Source organism: Ahaetulla prasina, chromosome 7 (assembly GCF_028640845.1).
Source record: "Ahaetulla prasina isolate Xishuangbanna chromosome 7, ASM2864084v1, whole genome shotgun sequence".
Classification (NCBI taxonomy): Eukaryota; Metazoa; Chordata; class Lepidosauria; order Squamata; family Colubridae; genus Ahaetulla; species Ahaetulla prasina.
The window spans coordinates 61,842,121-61,860,515 of NC_080545.1; the positions used below are offsets into that span (position 1 = coordinate 61,842,121).

The 18,395-nt window shown below is 35.5% G+C and overlaps 1 protein-coding gene across 1 annotated transcript in view; it reads left to right on the top strand.

Moving 5' to 3' along the window:
• The first annotated feature begins 169 nt into the window (after window positions 1–169).
• APAF1 (apoptotic peptidase activating factor 1) overlaps window positions 170–18,395 on the top strand; it is a 61,723-nt gene continuing 43,497 nt past the window's right edge. The window contains exons 1-8 of the mRNA XM_058190588.1: window positions 170–308; window positions 3,071–3,243; window positions 11,097–11,286; window positions 12,150–12,347; window positions 14,082–14,265; window positions 15,451–15,563; window positions 16,446–16,577; window positions 17,765–18,003. Coding sequence (XP_058046571.1) covers window positions 3,106–3,243; window positions 11,097–11,286; window positions 12,150–12,347; window positions 14,082–14,265; window positions 15,451–15,563; window positions 16,446–16,577; window positions 17,765–18,003 — 1,194 coding nt within the window. The 5' untranslated portion in view covers window positions 170–308; window positions 3,071–3,105. The remainder of the gene's footprint in view (window positions 309–3,070; window positions 3,244–11,096; window positions 11,287–12,149; window positions 12,348–14,081; window positions 14,266–15,450; window positions 15,564–16,445; window positions 16,578–17,764; window positions 18,004–18,395) is intronic.

Sequence of the window (18,395 nt, forward strand, 5' to 3'; positions counted from 1 at the left end):
CGGGCACGAGACGTCGGCTTTGTTTGCTCGAGCCTCGTGGCTGCCGGGCGGTGATCTGCTCCGCTTCTTCCGAGCTACCTTTCCCCGAGGAACTTTGGCCAAGGCTCGCCTCTGCTTTACCCCGCCCCTTTCGCCCTTTGGCTCCTCGATTCGGCTCGCGAAGGAGGAAGTGTTCGCTAGTTCCCGAGCGCCCGTCCTGGGGGCAAGTGCGATGGGCTGAATTCAAGGCTGAGAGGCGCCAACCAAGGGCTTCATCTGGGTCGCCCCCTTCCGTTCACACGAACACTGTTAACCGTGTTCGTGCACAGGTAACCGTGCAGCAAGCCTGAGGGCGGGGAGTAGGTAGACGAGGGGGAAAATAAAAAGAAAAGCGCGTTGAAGGTGGGTTGGAGAGTGCGAGAGGGCAGGGGCCATCGAGGTTAAAAAATAGTGCGGGCCAACTTCAGGAGCGTAGCGGGCAGTAGAGAATTTGCAGCAGGACGTCACCTTTCCTTAAATAGGTTGATCGGGAAAGTCGCCCTTCGTATTTTCGGTTTTAGTTTGGATAGAGCTATTTTATGTAAAGAAAGGCGTTCTGTGTTGAAAAAGATCTCCCGTATTTTTGGAAGGCAAGTGGTGTCTTGGATATTGAACATTTTAAGTAGCATGAAGTAGTTAGTGTAAGTGCATGTTTGAAGTAGAAGCAAGAATCTCCGTCGAATATTTAATTTCCTGAAATTAGTCACATCTGTACATCTGTACAAGACAGTTCTAATGAAGTAGATAATCTCCAAGTTAGTGTTTTGTTGCATCAAATTATTCTCATTTGTTGATATGTTTCTGATAGGGGCAAATTAAACCTACACAATCATGAAAATTTACAACCCTATCCTCTAGATGTCACTTTCTCTCTTTTTATTGACTTAGAACAGGTTTAAGTTAGTATATTGTTGAAGAAATAAATCTTTATGTTGCATACATTTTTCAGCTAAATAGTCATATTACAAGCAATGTAACAGTATATGCTTTATGTGCAATTTTATGTATTCAGAGTATATGTAATTTACTTAGTGTCGTCGTAGTTCTGGTGTTTGATAATGTACATTAAAATATGTGCAGTTAGGTTCCAATACTTTGCGCTTCAATTTCAAAATGTTACAGCATATTGCTTTAACTTGCTGTTATATAAAATTTGTACCTAATACTATGCAATAGCATATTTTATTAATCTATGTGGTTTCCGTAAATTTGTTTGTTTCTTAGGCTAATTAGTATTTTGTGTTATTCTTATATACATCTTTTTGTATGGTTTATTCCTTTTAACATTGTAAGCCCCTTGTGGTGAAATGGGCGGGAAACAAATTTAATACAAAAATAAATATTTTTATTTTTCAATTGTAAATACTGTATATGTAAATATATTCTAGAAATGCAAGGCTATCACTTAAAGATATCAAACTATACTCTTCTTTGACTTTAAAGCAAATTTATAGTTGAAGTTAACTTACTTTATATAATTTGTTAAATAAATGCTAAAATACTTTGGTAGGAACTGCATTTAAATCAGAGCGGATTTGATTTAAATCGAATTGATTTAAAATGATTTAAATCACTAGTAGAAACACTTGATTTAAATCAACTCGATTTAAATATTTTTTAAAGAGCAACTGTCGTTTCTGTCCTGCAGCAGCTCCTCTGACCTGCTGTTGATTGCGGTAGTGACATAACAAGGTGAGGGATGTGACAGGTAGCAGGTGTGTGGATGCCTGCTAACAGGCACTGCCATGATGAATCTGAAATGACAGGTGTTCTTTAATATTATATTTGTAAGCTGCTTAGAAAGTTTCACTTTCATTTTTACTGCTTGCCCTTCCTCCTCACACTTAGAGCCTGGTGGTACAGATGCATTTCTCTTCAAACAATCATACAGTTTGTAGTATACAAACAATGGGATAAAGGAATATACCTGAACTTTGTTTTATGATTTATCTCGTAGTTACTGTGAAATTGTGTGAATGTATCAAAGCAGTGCATGTTATCTCAGCTTGCAGAGCTTGTATTCATTGAATGAGTTTATCAAAAATGTAAATATTGCAGAATATACATCCTCATGCTACATAACTAAGCTCCATTTCATGCTGAATGAACTAAATTATTAATTAATAATAAATTATTAATCTTAAATAAATTTGATAAAAATAAAAAAATCTGATTTAAAGAAAAAAATCTGATTTAAAGAAAAAAAATCTGATTTAAAGAAAAAAATTCATTTTTTATTTTTTTTGAAAAAATCATCAATTTTTATACACCTGATCTAAATAAAATATTGGGTAATGCATCTTAAAAAATATCTGATCAACTGAATAATTTGTATATAGATAGTCCTTGACTAATGACCACAATGGAGCCCAAAATTTCTGTTCTGGAGAAAAAATGTATGTTATAATTTATGTTCAGTTGATAACACAGTTGTTAATCTAGTTGCCCCATTGATTTTATTTGTCAGAAGTTCACAAAAGGTGATCATATGATCCCAGAACATTGCAGCTGTCATAAATGCCAGTTACCAAGCATCTGAATTTTTGATCATGTGACTACGGGGATGCTGCAATGGTCATAAGTGTGAAAAATGTTCATAGGTCACTTTTTTCAATGGCGTTGTAACTTTGAATGTAAATGAATGATTTTAAGTCAAGGACTACCTGTAATATACCAATGTCCCTAGTGCACATAATTAGATATAATTTTCTTATTCCTCATTCTTTACTCTGTATTACTGCAATTGGAGAGCTTGCAGTTATATGGGATCAGTAACATTTTATAATTGAAAAATATATTTCAGGAAAATTAAAACGAACAATGTTAGGGTTCATTCTAGGTACATGTTAAGCAGTCATCTGCCACAGTTTTTCACAGGTGGCTAGGTATCAGTATTGAAGTCCAAAGGTAGCTGACAACTGTTCAAAAATTTATTGCAAATTGAAATACTGATTAATTTTAGTAATCCAAGGTTTCTGTATTATCATTTTAAAAGTAACATATAAGTGATATTCGTACATTATAACTGTGAAATTTTCTGTGTCTCGGTTAGCTCATAGGATTACTCAGCTAAAAGCAACAATAAACATGGATGACAGAGCTAGACGTTATTTGCTTCAGAACCACCAAGCTTTGGAAAGTGATATCAAGACATCTTATATAATGGATCATATGATTGCTGATGATACCTTGACAGTGGTGGAAGAGGAGAAAGTAAAAGCTCAGGTTATTAAAGATTTTTGTACTTTTGTTTATGTTAGAATAGAAATATTGTTAATATATAAAGTTTTAGAACAGAGGACCATGATGTGAGACTTGAGGCTACATGTGGCTACACCCAGATTTTTGGTATAGATCCCATGGATAACCTATAACCCGGGGTGAAATGCTCCCAGTTCAGACCGGATCGCGCAATCAGGTAGCAATGGCACCAGGTGGTTTGGTGAACCAGTAGCAAAAATCCCTTCCCCGCCCCATTGCCCAGCTGAGCCAGGCGATCACCAGAGGTTTTCGGCCGAAAAAATGCTTTTAAAAGTAAAAAAAAAAAAGCCTCTGATGGTCGTGCAGCTCAGCTGGGATCATCAGAGCCTTTTAAAAGCATTTTTTCTACAACCTTTTCGGCTGAAGAGGTTGTAGAAAAGATGCTTTTAAAAGACTCCTCTGATGATCCCAGCTGAGTTGCCTGATCATCAGAAGCTTTTAAAAGAAAAAGAAAAAGAAAGAAAAGAAAAAATGCTTTTAAAAGTAAAAAAAAAAAAAAAAGTTGGCCACCCCCACAGAACTGGTAGTAACTAATTTTACATTTCACCACTGCTATAACCCCTCTCACTCAAGGTTGTATGTCACTCTAGAACAGTGGTAGTCAACCTGGTCCCTACAGCCCACTAATGGGCGTTCCAGCTTTCTTGGTGGGCAGTAGGGGTTTTGTCCAATTCTGAAGTACTTTCAAAGCACTTTTTTTAATTTGTCTTTTTTTTTAAAAATTTCATAGCATTATTTAAAAACATCTTCATTAGGTTTTCATAAATTCCCCCTGACAATTTAAATTTCTGAAAATATATGATTTGTATCGCCTGCGCATAAGTTTAGTTCACGTTACGTAAGTGAAACTAAATGGCGCTTTAGTGCGACCGCAAACAAAAGAGCCTCGTCCCAGAATAGGTTGCGCATCTCCCCCCACGCCACCCAGCTGTAACAGACAAGCAAAGCTGGTAGCCGGCGCCTCCCCAAACCCAATCCACGATGCGCGAGAGGCATGCGCAGACGATACACTACTGTGGAATCGGTGGGCGGTTAGAAAATTTTACTACTAACAGAGATACAAAAGTGGGCGGTAGGTATAAAAAGGTTGACTACCCCTGCTTTAGAACAAATATTGCTGTATACAAGGGACTCAGGTGATACAAGAGCAGAAAAGTACTAGTTATAATTAGTCTGTTAATGTAACAACAATTAGAAAAATAAAGGTTAGATATAATAAATATGGCAGAAGTGAAATAGCAAATAATTACAATTATATTTTCTAAAGTTGCTATAGCTTACATTTGTGCTGATATAACAGCTTGTTGAAGCTGAATGTCAGAGTGCTTTTGGATATTTTTTGACAGAAAAAATATCAGTATTAAAAATATATAGAAGTTTAGTAAGAACATTAGGTGGGATACATATGAAATTAGTTACACATTTCAGTGGGAATTAAGTAGGCATTTATATTTTTACTTTTCATTAGGATAACAAATCTTTCTGGAGTAGTTCTATGTATGTCTTCTCTATAATTCTAATTAAATAACAAAAATCATTGAGCTCACTATTATTTATTTATTTACTTACTTACTTACTGATCTGATATGCTGCTCCAGTCTTAAATTGACAGTAAATAGCATTCGCACCTGATGCAGTAATTGAATTAAAAACAAATATATATAAGAACTATCTTATCAAAATGCCCCAGGAATCACTAATACTTGTCTCATAAAATATTCCCCTTCTGCAGCAGAATTCAAAGACGGACTCCCTGAATTAGTAAATATAGAATAGCAGCCTCACTCTAAATCTAAGTAATGGGTTGTAGCTTTATAATAGCTCTTAATAGCAATAAAATTAGGTCTATAAACAAAATAAACATTCTCTGTTTGAATCAGTCATTATAATGTAGTGGTCAAAGTGCTAGACTAAGCCTATGGATATCTGAATTCATGTCTAGCATAATCATGATGCTCAGGGTGTCTTTGGATCTGTTAGTCTCTTTCAAGCCAAGTTACTTCATAGGTAGCTGTGTGAGGACAAAATTAAACTGCATTCAGCTCTTCAAAAGGGTTGATTATACATCTTTCTAATAAAATGCCTTTTCTATATTGTTCTTTCAATTTTCCCACTTTGAGGATTGCAATTCTTTAAAGAGTTTATCATATATGTACATACATACATACATACACACACACACACACACACACACACACACACACACACACACATATATATATATGTTTTCTGAGGTTTAGCTCTACGGCCTTCCCAAGATATATAAAGAAGGAACCCCACTCAGACCCATAGTCAGCTCCATAGGCTCACCTCTACAAAACCTAGCCAAATTTCTCGCCAAACAACTACAGCCCTATGCAGAATCCATCACCTCACACGTAAAAAATTCATTCCAGTTCATAGATATCATAAAGAAACAAAACTTACAGCCCAGCGACCTACTCGTGAGCTTTGATGTCATAGCCCTCTTCACCCAAGTGCCAATCAAAGAAGCCTTGACAGCTATCCAAAACAAATATAACACCCCCCCCAAGCACATCCTAGATCTGACCAACCACTGCCTATCCAACACATACTTCATCTATAACGGACAAAAATACAAACAAATAGAAGGCGCACCCTGGGATCACCCCTCTCACCTGTCATTGCCAACCTCTACATGGAACACTTTGAAACCCAAGCACTAGAAAAATCTGATCACAAACCCAAACTCTGGCTCAGATACGTAGACGACACCTTCATTATCTGGCCACACGGGAAAGAAAAACTTGACAATTTCCTCACACACCTCAATAGCCTACACCCCAAAATACAGTTCACCATGGAAACAGAAGTTAACAACCAACTTCCCTTCCTAGATGTCTTAGTCTACAAGAAACCCAATGGCTCCCTAGGACACACCATCTACCAGAAGAAAACACACACAAATCGCTATCTGCATGCACTCTCATACCACCACCCAGCACAGATCAACTCCGTAGCCAAGACACTCATCTCTAGAACAAAACGCTTAGCTGACGAACAACACCTAAAAACCGAACTACACACTCTCACAAACGTACTAACATCCAATGGATTCCAGAGAAATAAGATTACCAAACTAATCCAAAAAGAACCCCCCACTAAAACCCAAGACAGAGAACAAGAAAACGGCACAGCCCTCCTCCCATATATAAAAGGCACCACAGACAGAATCAGCAAGATCCTCCACAAACATAACATCAAGACAGCATTCTGCACAAACCAAAAAATATCCACCATCCTAAGAAACCCCAAAGACAAAATTGAGTTAGAAAATCAAGGAGTATATGAAATCCCATGCACCGCCTGCCCCACCACATACATCGGACAAACCAACAGAAGAATAAGTGCACGATTGAAGAACACAAGAACTCATTCAAAAAGAGGAACCAACTTCTTCCCTGGTCCAACACCTTAAAGCCACAGGACACGATATTGACTTTAAAAAGACCAGAACTATCGCCAAAACTGAACACTTTAACAACAGAATAATCAGAGAAGCCATCGAGATAGAAAAACGCCCACACAGCATGAACAAACGAGATGATACCTCCCACCTACCAGCCATTTGGAAACCCGCCCTTATTGACAAACGAGTCCCTAACACGAGGAATGACACCAGACCCACACTCACGAGGTCCACACAGGATGTCACCACCACACATCCACCCAGAAAGCAGACCCAAACCCACACTGATCAGGAAGCACGACCAAGGACCAGAAGCCAGACCGCAGCTGCAACATTAGCCATTTCAAACCCTCCAATCCATACATGCAGCAGACTGACACCCACTATGAAGATGTAGCACCACCACAAAGCCAAACAGCAGCAGTGCAGCTCACCAGCTCAAATCCCCTGCAGCACAGACTAGACTGAGCACAACCAAGCCCCCACCCAAACAGGACACACCCCCATCCAATCAGAGCACAAAACCCCCCCATCCAATCAGAGCACAGCCAAGCTCCCACCCAATCAGTTCAAACCCCCACTAGCAGTTAAAAAGGAAGAAACAGCTGTAATCACACATTGCTCCCAGAAGCACGAAGCTGAAGCCTGAAGATGACGAATGAGACTTTGTCGAAACGTCGCCAAGACACTTCCAATTTTACGCGGGAGAAAACCCGAATAACCAAAGACCTACACACACACACACACACACACACACACACACACATATATATATATATATATATATATATATATATATATATATATATATATATATATAATGTACTTAATTATTATACTGAAAAAAATCCAATAATCCTATGCAGATCTGTGAACATTCACCTGGAAGTATATTTCAATGAACTCAGTGAATCTTAGATTAGAGATGTGTACCGTTTGATTGCAAAAGTATTTAACTTGGCCAATAATGTTTTTTAAATAGTGTAGTATTTGTCTTCTTTTCCCGATTAAGTCTGATGCATCAGTCCAGAAAAAATATCAGTATTAAAAATATATAGAAGTTTAGTAAGAACATTAGGTGGGATACATATGAAATTAGTTACACATTTCAGTGGGAATTAAGTAGGCATTTATATTTTTACTTTTCATTAGGATAACAAATCTTTCTGGAGTAGTTCTATGTATGTCTTCTCTATAATTCTAATTAAATAACAAAAATCATGAGCTCACTATTATTTATTTACTTACTTACTGATCTGATATGCTGCTCCAGTCTTAAATTGACAGTAAATAGCATTCACACCTGATGCAGTAATTGAATTAAAAACAAATATATATAAGAACTATCTTATCAAAATGCCCCAGGAATCACTAATACTTGTCTCATAAAATATTCCCCTTCTGCAGCAGAATTCAAAGACGGACTCCCTGAATTAGTAAATATAGAATAGCAGCCTCACTCTAAATCTAAGTAATGGGTTGTAGCTTTATAATAGCTCTTAATAGCAATCAAATTAGGTCTATAAACAAAATAAACATTCTCTGTTTGAATCAGTCATTATAATGTAGTGGTCAAAGTGCTAGACTAAGCCTATGGATATCTGAATTCATGTCTAGCATAATCATGATGCTCAGGGTGTCTTTGGATCTGTTAGTCTCTTTCAAGCCAAATTACTTCATAGGTAGCTGTGTGAGGACAAAATTAAACTGCATTCAGCTCTTCAAAAGGGTTGATTATACATCTTTCTAATAAAATGCCTTTTCTATATTGTTATTCTTTCAATTTTCCCACTTTGAGGATTGCAATTCTTTAAAGAGTTTATCATATATGTACATACACACACACACACACACACACACATATGTTTTCTGAGGTTTAGCTCTACGGCCTCCCCAAGATACATAAAGAAGGAACCCCACTCAGACCCATAGTCAGCTCCATAGGCTCACCTCTACAAAACCTAGCCAAATTTCTCGCCAAACAACTACAGCCCTATGCAGAATCCATCACCTCACACGTAAAAAACTCATTCCAGTTCATAGATATCATAAAGAAACAAAACTTACAGCCCAGCGACCTACTCGTGAGCTTTGATGTCATATCCCTCTTCACCCAAGTGCCAATCAAAGAAGCCTTGACAGCTATCCAAAACAAATATAACCCCCCCAAGCACATCCTAGATCTGACCAACCACTGCCTATCCAACACATACTTCATCTATAACGGACAAAAATACAAACAAATAGAAGGCGCACCCATGGGATCAACCCTCTCACCTGTCATTGCCAACCTCTACATGGAACACTTTGAAACCCAAGCACTAGAAAAATCTGATCACAAACCCAAACTCTGGCTCAGATACGTAGACGACACCTTCATAATCTGGCCACACGGGAAAGAAAAACTTGACAACTTCCTCACACACCTCAATAGCCTACACCCCAAAATACAGTTCACCATGGAAACAGAAGTTAACAACCAACTTCCCTTCCTAGATGTCTTAGTCTACAAGAAACCCAATGGCTCCCTAGGACACACCATCTACCAGAAGAAAACACACACAAATCGCTATCTGCATGCATTCTCACACCACCACCCAGCACAGATCAACTCCGTAGCCAAGACACTCATCTCTAGAACAAAACGCTTAGCTGACGAACAACACCTAAAAACCGAACTACACACTCTCACAAACGTACTAACATCCAATGGATTCCAGAGAAATAAGATTACCAAACTAATCCAAAAAGAACCCCCCACTAAAACCCAAGACAGAGAACAAGAAAACGGCACAGCCCTCCTCCCATATATAAAAGGCACCACAGACAGAATCAGCAAGATCCTCCACAAACATAACATCAAGACAGCATTCTGCACAAACCAAAAAATATCCACCATCCTAAGAAACCCCAAAGACAAAATTGAGTTAGAAAATCAAGGAGTATATGAAATCCCATGCACCGCCTGCCCCACCACATACATTGGACAAACCAACAGAAGAATAAGTGCACGCATTGAAGAACACAAGAACTCAGTCAAAAAAGAGGAACCAACTTCTTCCCTGGTCCAACACCTTAAAGCCACAGGACACGATATTGACTTTAAAAAGACCAGACCTATCGCCAAAACTGAAGACTTTAACAACAGAATAATCAGAGAAGCCATCGAGATAGAAAAACGCCCACACAGCATGAACAAACGAGATGATACCTCCCACCTACCAGCCATTTGGAAACCCGCCCTTATTGACAAACGAGTCCCTAACACGAGGAATGACACCAGACCCACACTCACGAGGTCCACACAGGATGTCACCACCACACATCCACCCAGAAAGCAGACCCAAACCCACACTGATCAGGAAGCACGACCAAGGACCAGAAGCCAGACCGCAGCTGCAACATTAGCCATTTCAAACCCTCCAATCCATACATGCAGCAGACTGACACCCACTATGAAGATGTAGCACGACCACGAACAAAGCCAAACAGCAGCAGTGCAGCTCACCAGCTCAAATCACCCTGCAACTCAGACTAATCTGAGCACAACCAAGCCCCCACCAACACAGGACACACCCCCAGCCAATCAGAGCACAGAAAAACCCCCATCCAATCAGAGCACAGCCAAGCTCCCACCCAATCAGTTCAAACCCCCACTAGCAGTTAAAAGGAAGAAACAGCTGCGATCACACATTGCTCCCAGAAGCACGGTTGAAGCCTGAAGATGACGAATGAGACTTTGTCGAAACGTTGCCTAGACATTTCCAATTTTACACGGGAGAAAACCCGAACAACCAAAGACCTATATACACACACACACACACACACACACATATATATATATATATATATATATATATATATGGTTATATATATAATGTACTTAATTATTATACTGAAAAAAATCCAATAATCCTATGCAGATCTGTGAACATTCACCTGGAAGTATATTTCAATGAACTCAGTGAATCTTAGATTAGAGATGTGTACCGTTTGATTGCAAAAGTATTTAACTTGGCCAATAATGTTTTTTAAATAGTGTAGTATTTGTCTTCTTTTCCCGATTAAGTCTGATGCATCAGTCCAGAAAAAAAATATCAAGTGCATACTGGAAGGATTTCTTTGGTACACAACACTAAAAACTAATATAAACGAAAGAAAAGAATAAAAAAAAGGGAAAGTGCAAAAAATAAAAATAGAAAAGAAAGGAAAGAAAAATTAAGAATATTCTAAAGAAAATGAAAAATACAGAAAATAACTTCCGTTTTAACAACAAATATAAAAATTTTAGTAACATATACTTTCTAGTGCATATTGAAATTGTAAAATTTTAGATTTTAGGTAAATAGATTGTACTAAATCTACATTTTATTCTTTTCTCTACTAGACTACACAAAGAGAACGGGCATCTATGCTTCTAAAATTAATTATTGCCAAAGACAATTATGCATATATATCTTTTTATAATGCTTTACAACAGGAAGGATATAAAGATCTTGCTGCTCTCCTTCAAGATGGCCTCCCTATTATTTCACCTTCAAATAAAAAAAATTCTGAGAATGGTATAACTTCATATGGTTAGTTATGATTTTTTTATTTACTAGAAATTATATGCTGCCCCAATCAACAAACTAACTTCATATGTCATGGTGTATGTATGTGTACTTTTTCATAAAAATAATTATTAAGAGTGGGAGGTTTGTAAAGTTTACCTAAAAATGTGTCTCGCTGACTCAGTCATACTTTTAAGTTAAATTTGATTGAATTATAATAAAGCAAGTTACAATTTCATGAAACACTGAATTACAACATAATCTCCATTTCTAAATGATTTTTCATTCTAAATGGTTGAACATTTGCTGGCTCTCTATATGCTTTTTATAATGGACTGTAATAATTTTGTGAGTAATGTATAGGAATTTAAGCTACCAAAAACTGTATTTTTATGTATATTGATACATAAAATTGTGTTGTTCTTATAAATAAATAAGGAAAGCTAACAAAACAATGGATTATTCCAATTTCTTAGCTAGTATAATTGTTAATATTATTCACAATTTTCTTACTATAGTATCCTTTTTATCTTAAAGTGATTATAGTCCCAGACCAATAAAGCATGAAAAACGCGAATTAAATTTTGCATTGGTCACAGTTGTGAATAACCTTTGGAGACCTGTAGTGTGCCCATCTTGGGTCTTCTGGATTTCTCAGCAGTTTTCAATACCATTGTCCATGATACTTTGCTGGACCATTTCCACAGATTGCACATAGGAGGCACTGCAATGACTCCTTTCTCTGTGGCCAATACCAGTCCATATTGGAGGGGAAGATAGTATTAAATATTAAACTCAAAATTATTTCGCTGTTCTTTATTCTGTACCATCTTCAGATACTGGCTGCTATTATTTTTGTTTGTTTATCTTTCCTTTCTGAATTTAAGTTAAGACTACTTTATGTGAAGGTGGAGTTCCACAGAGGCCAGTAGTATTTGTTACTCGTCCAGAATTACTAAAAAAAATACAGCAGAACCTACGGAGGTTAAGAAATAATCCAGGATGGGTGATTATTTATGGCATGGCTGGCTGTGGAAAGTCTGTTTTGGCAGCAGAAACTCTACGTAACCACAGTCTTTTGAAAGGTATTTATGTATTTTCTACTAATGTAGTGTTCTAATTCACATTCATGGTTTATTGAAGATTGCAATTTGTCTTCAAATTGGAATCCACTTCAAACAGACGTTTCCAATTTAGTTTTGAACATGCTGTATAATAATCTTATAGTGCCCAAATTACATACAGTATCAAAATATAATTTTGGAATATGAGTAAGGGAGATAAGTAGCTTCTACCAGGTGGGAAAGGGACCTAGAATGTGTGTGAGAAGTGTGGTGCCAGTTGGGAAGGGTTCGCAGGGCTACAAGGGGATAAACAAAAGGTGTGGGTTAATGAGGTGCATAAGAGGTGAGGGGATGAGGAGGTCCATGAAAATCAAGGAGGATATGAGGGAGACATTGAGGGTTCAGATATGATTCACATAAGCGCAAAGGTGCTGAAAAAGTGGGTGCAAGACTTACCTTACCCTAGTTGCAACTTTCCCTGCCAGCTTCCCCATTGACTTTCTGTGAAAGCTGACAGGGAAGGTTACAACTGGTGATACTTGATGACAGGTTCGCTACAACTGGTTGTAAATGCAAACCGTTAGCCAAGTGCCCAGATAGAGATTATGTGACTATGGTGGTGCTGAGATAGCCAAAACTCCAGGGATAAGTCATAACCATCATTTATTCAGTGCTATCATGACTTCAAATGCTCACTGAACAAACGGTTGTAAATTGAGGATTACAACCAACTTCACAGACTCATGGCAGTTTATATAGTAAAATATATCAACAGTATCCTGTATAGAGTTGTACGTATGTAAGCCTCTCTATGTAGAAGCCGACCCTCGGGTATTAACCAAAATACTGTGAAAAGTACCAGTGATGGATAAGCCAACTATGAAAATTAAAACACAAAAATGTCAATGATTGACTTATCTGGAGGTGACACATTTTTCATGGTATTTGGTTAAAAATTCAATAGTTTGCTCCTCTGTTGGCTTATATACACACATACACATAAAATATTTCATTATTTTTTAAAGGTATTAAAAATACTCATGGATACTCCTAGCAGTGAATAAGCTGAATCCAATTTTTTGAGTCTCTTTTTGGCACCTAAAATCCTTAGTTTATCTGTAAGTTTATACAGAAATATAACAATAAATGGAAAGTGGAGAATAAATCCTTGCTGATCATGAAATCATTTCTTCTAGACACGATATTTTTATGAAGAATAACAAAAAAAATGGTGTTGCCTGCTAAACTCCTATTTTACTTCTCGGTAGGATCATAGCTTGGGAACAGAATGGAAGAAGTTTGTTACTGTCGGTTTATTTTTCCTACTTTTGGCTTTTGTGCTTTTCTCCTGTTTGAGTACTAATTGATTTCAAACTTGCTTACATTTACAGTATCAGCCAGGGTAATCAAATGCTACAGAAAACTGTAAAAATAATAAGAATAGAATTACATAGATTGATATATTTTGGGCCTCATGGAGCCATCTAATATTTAGGAGTTTCATGCTATTGTTCCTTTTAAGGATAATTTGACTTATGTATATGTTCTTATAAAGAAGACAGCCTCTGCTCTCAATGTTTAGCCTTATAAAAGAAAAAGTAATAACTAAGGAAGACAAAAAAGCAGAGGAAAGTAATGACTGTCATTGTTCACTCAACTTTTTATATAGCCCCAACTTACTATATTTGGGGATTTCTCTTAAGACTCATTAATGTTCACTAATAAGTTTTAATTTTAACATGCATTTTTTCTTAGATTGCTTCCCAGGAGGAGTGCATTGGGTTTCTGTTGGAAAACAGGATAAAGCAGGTCTGTTAATGAAACTCCAAAATCTTTGCCTGAAATTAGACCAGAACTTCACTTATTCACAAAGGCCACCATTTAATATTGAGGAAGCAAAAGATCGCCTTCGTTTGTTGCTGTTGCGCACGAGCCCAGGGTAATGTCAATAGAACAGAGTTGCATTTGCTGTCTTTAATTTTAAATAAATTTGATTAAAATTGTTCATTTTAAATTCCTACATTTATAGGGGTTTCCACTAAATATTCTATTTTGCTTAAAATTCTAGCAAACACAGTTTATAACAAAATATTAGTGAATTGGTTCCATATAAAGCTAATAGTTGTCATTCTGATGTTTTATTTGTATAATCATTTATTTACATATATTCTTTCATTGAACAACTTTGGAGTCTAACATTTGATTATCAGGGATTCTGAATTAAATTCCATAATGCGTTATTTTCTGCATAAGTAAATTTCAAACTTATTATATCTATCAACTTAAATTATAATTGCTTATTTTCTGAAGTGCATGGACTCTCTTTTTCAGACTTTTAAATTATATAGTGTTATGTATTGGTTAAATTGCTGGATTAGAAATCAGCAGGCCATGAGTTCTAGTCCTCTATTTGCACAAACACCCACTGGCCCAGTTTCTCTCTCTCAGCCCAAGTAATATTGGAATATTATTGTTTGTAGGGAGAATAGTATATAAATTTAAAAATAAATAAACCATGATTCATTTGAAAGATTAGTCAAAATAATTTGATTTGTCTGCTATGATTTATGCATAAAAGATTGTACTAAGAATATATTGTTCTTTCTTTGCTGATGTGTTTTATTGAAGATTTACAATTTGTAAAAAATGATTTAAAATTTCCAGAAAGAGAATATCATAACAATACTGAGAAATATAATTGTGAATGTGAAAAAATATATGCTTTTTAAATATTCAAACTAATATTTAATTTGTATTTTGTCTTGTCTCCCTTCTCCACCATTAAACCCAAATGCCAAATTTATCTTTAAAAAAAATGCATTGATCTGTAAGGCTCTTTTTGATTAAAAAAGAAACTAAAGTTTAAAATAGTTAAATTCAAATACTATGAAGGATGCACTTAAAATATTACACAGTGCTTTGGACTTGATTTCAAAAGGGGCTTCAATGTATGTAGGAATGTATATATACCATCTGTTTGTATATCGTAAAATATTGCTATTATTTTCTGGAAATACATTGTGTTCCTGTATAGGTAGGATACTTTAAAAAAGGAAATGTATTATTACATATGAAGAACCTTCTTAAAGTAGATGTGCTGTTTATCATCCTTTTTTTGTAACAGATCTCTCTTGGTACTTGATGATATTTGGGATTCCTGGGTTTTAAAAGCTTTTGATAATCAGTGTCAGATTCTTATCACCAGTAGAGACAGGAGTGTAGCAGATTCTGTCACTGGTAAGGGTTGTGTTTTCCTTTATTCCTCCCCTGCATAAGCTATAAATTTTGTTGCTGTTATTCTATTAACCCTTATTAAGAGCATGCCGTGATACATCCATTTTAAACCAAAAAATGTCACCTTGAGAAAATTATACAATATATTATTAGTAGGAACAGAGAGATTGGAAAAAGAAAGATTATCTTGTTGCCATTATTTTTAAATTAGAGACTCTGAATAATGTCACGTACATATTTGAGATTTATAGAAAAAATTAGTCAAAAACTGTGCCTTCAAGCATATAAAATATATTTTGTAAGAAGTAAAGTATAAATGGAAATTGGAAATTAAAGAATTCTGAAAACTTAGAATAAACACGTTCAGCTTCAGTATAAAACAATCCCAAGCTCTTTTAGGAATGATATAAACAATATATCATGCAATCTTATAAATACATGCTGCAACTGAATAATGAATATTACCTCCTGTTAATTCTGTATAAATTGATAAAATGAAACAGTTATATAAGAAAATGCTAACAGAATTTGGCTTAAATAGCATTTTTCTTAAACATCGAAAACTAATGAAAATAACCAGACTGTTCAATTCCTGTTCCAATGTTCCAATTGGCAGATGATTTTTTAAAATGCCAATTAGTGTCTTGCAGAAGACAGAACAAAGCAAAGTCTATAGGATAAACCAGTTGCTTTGCTTACCGTGATTGCACGTGCATTCATGGAACACAGAACTTATTCAGAGTAAATGAAAACTGAGACAAGAATTGGCAATGGAAACATGGCAATACAAAAATTCAAAGATGGGTGGTTATCATTTTAATTCAGTTGTGGAGAAACTCTTATTTATGCTTTAAATCAAATATTTATTTCTGATCCTGTATTCAGGCAATAAATATGAAGTTTCTGTAGAAAGTGGATTAGCACATGAAAAAGCACTTGAAATATTATCCCTGTTCGTTAATATGAAAGTAACAGAGCTGCCGGAAAAAGCTGATCATATTGTTAGAGAATGCAAAGGTAAACTTTTTCATTTTATGTTAATAGGCCTCTGCATCAAAAAAATAATAGATTTTCAACATATTTGTAACTGCACATATGCTAATTTAAAATTGAAATGAAGTCATTGAGCAACTTAGTGTTTTTAAATTTTAAAAGACAAAGCAACTTGAGCTTTGTTTGCTATTTTAATCTGTATGGTTTGCCTTTCCAGAATTTCAATACCTATTCTAATAACTAGAAAATACAAAAAATGATTTATTTTCTTTTTCCACTTCTTGTACTACATGCAAAAAAATTTTTTCTGGAAAATATTTCTGATCTTCATAAACTTTGCACTTGTATTATTCTTGAAGCCTTGTTTAAACTCCCTTTGCGTTTCTTCTGTGCTTGCATCTAGCTTCAAACGCCCGAAGTCAGAAAGGAGGAGGCTGCAAATAAACCCTGAGAATGTTAAAATTCTGTATTTTTAAAGGACAAAAAAAATAATTACTATTTTGGAATGATATCTATCTATCTATCTATCTATCTATCTATCTATCTATCTATCTATCTATCTAACAATCTATCAAAAAGAATAAAATGCAAAACAGAAAAACATATATTCAACACTAACAATGACAAAAAAAGGAAAAAGAACTTGTACAAGACATGTACAAGAAAGGAAAAAAATAATCCAAATATCAAATAAATGTAACATTAAACATATAGAATCCATCATGGCTGGATGCTGAGGAAAAAAAACCCTGATAAATTCTTCTCTCCTTTACATAACAGGCCTACATATAGTTATAAGTTTTCCCATCCCTATTTAACAAGAATACTGTATTAAATAAACAAATATTCCAGGTGATGGAGTCTCTATCTGATAATAAAATCATACACATATATTTTTGAAAAAACAGTCAAGAGGTTAGCCCAAATATTACATTAATCCCTCTGTTATCTATCCACAAACAGCTTCGTCTCTTATAAAGCTGTCTAATCCATTGTCTCTTACCAAAGCAGTTAATTTTGCCATCTCTGCTAATTCAGTCAGTTCTTAAGTGTACTTTTGAATACAAAGATGAAAAGGATCATTTCATATGATGGGGAATAATTAGGAAATTTTTAACTTCTTTTTTTAATATTTTTCCTCAATAATGCCTTCAAAAAGCAATTTGATTTCTTTTTGTTCAGTTTTACTTTTACCTATTCTTCTATTTTAGGTTCTCCTCTTGTGGTATCATTAATAGGAGCGTTATTACAAGTCTTTCCCAATCGCTGGGAATATTACCTTAGACAACTTCAAAACAAACAGTTCAAAAGAATACGGAAATCCTCATCTTATGATTATGAAGCACTTGATGAAGCAATGTCTATAAGTGTTGATATGTTGCCAGAAAATTTTAAAGTTTATTACAGAGATCTTTCTGTTCTTCCAAAGGACATTAAAGTGCCTTCAAAGGTAAAATACATTTTAAAACAGTATTTTGAAGGTAAAGCATGATTTAAGATGCTAAAGTTTTTTGAACAGCATTATAAAGAAACCTGGTTGCTTAATCATATCCATCCATGAGCATATTTCGTCTGTTTTATAACCATGGCACATTACTAATTTGTGGTTTTTAATCTCTTTTCCTTCAATAAAAAATCAGAAGTGTGTCTGTTTCAGATTTGACTAACAAGTTATTATGCACCTTCATAGAGCTATCGCAAAAGTGCTTTTTCAAGTAGCAACTAGACTTTCACAAGAAAGTCCAGTTACCTCCTGAAAAAGCACCTTTGGAACAACCATTGCTAGTTGAGAATCTCCATGTATACTTAACAGAGCTAGTTGTGCAGGGCTGGTTAGCAGTT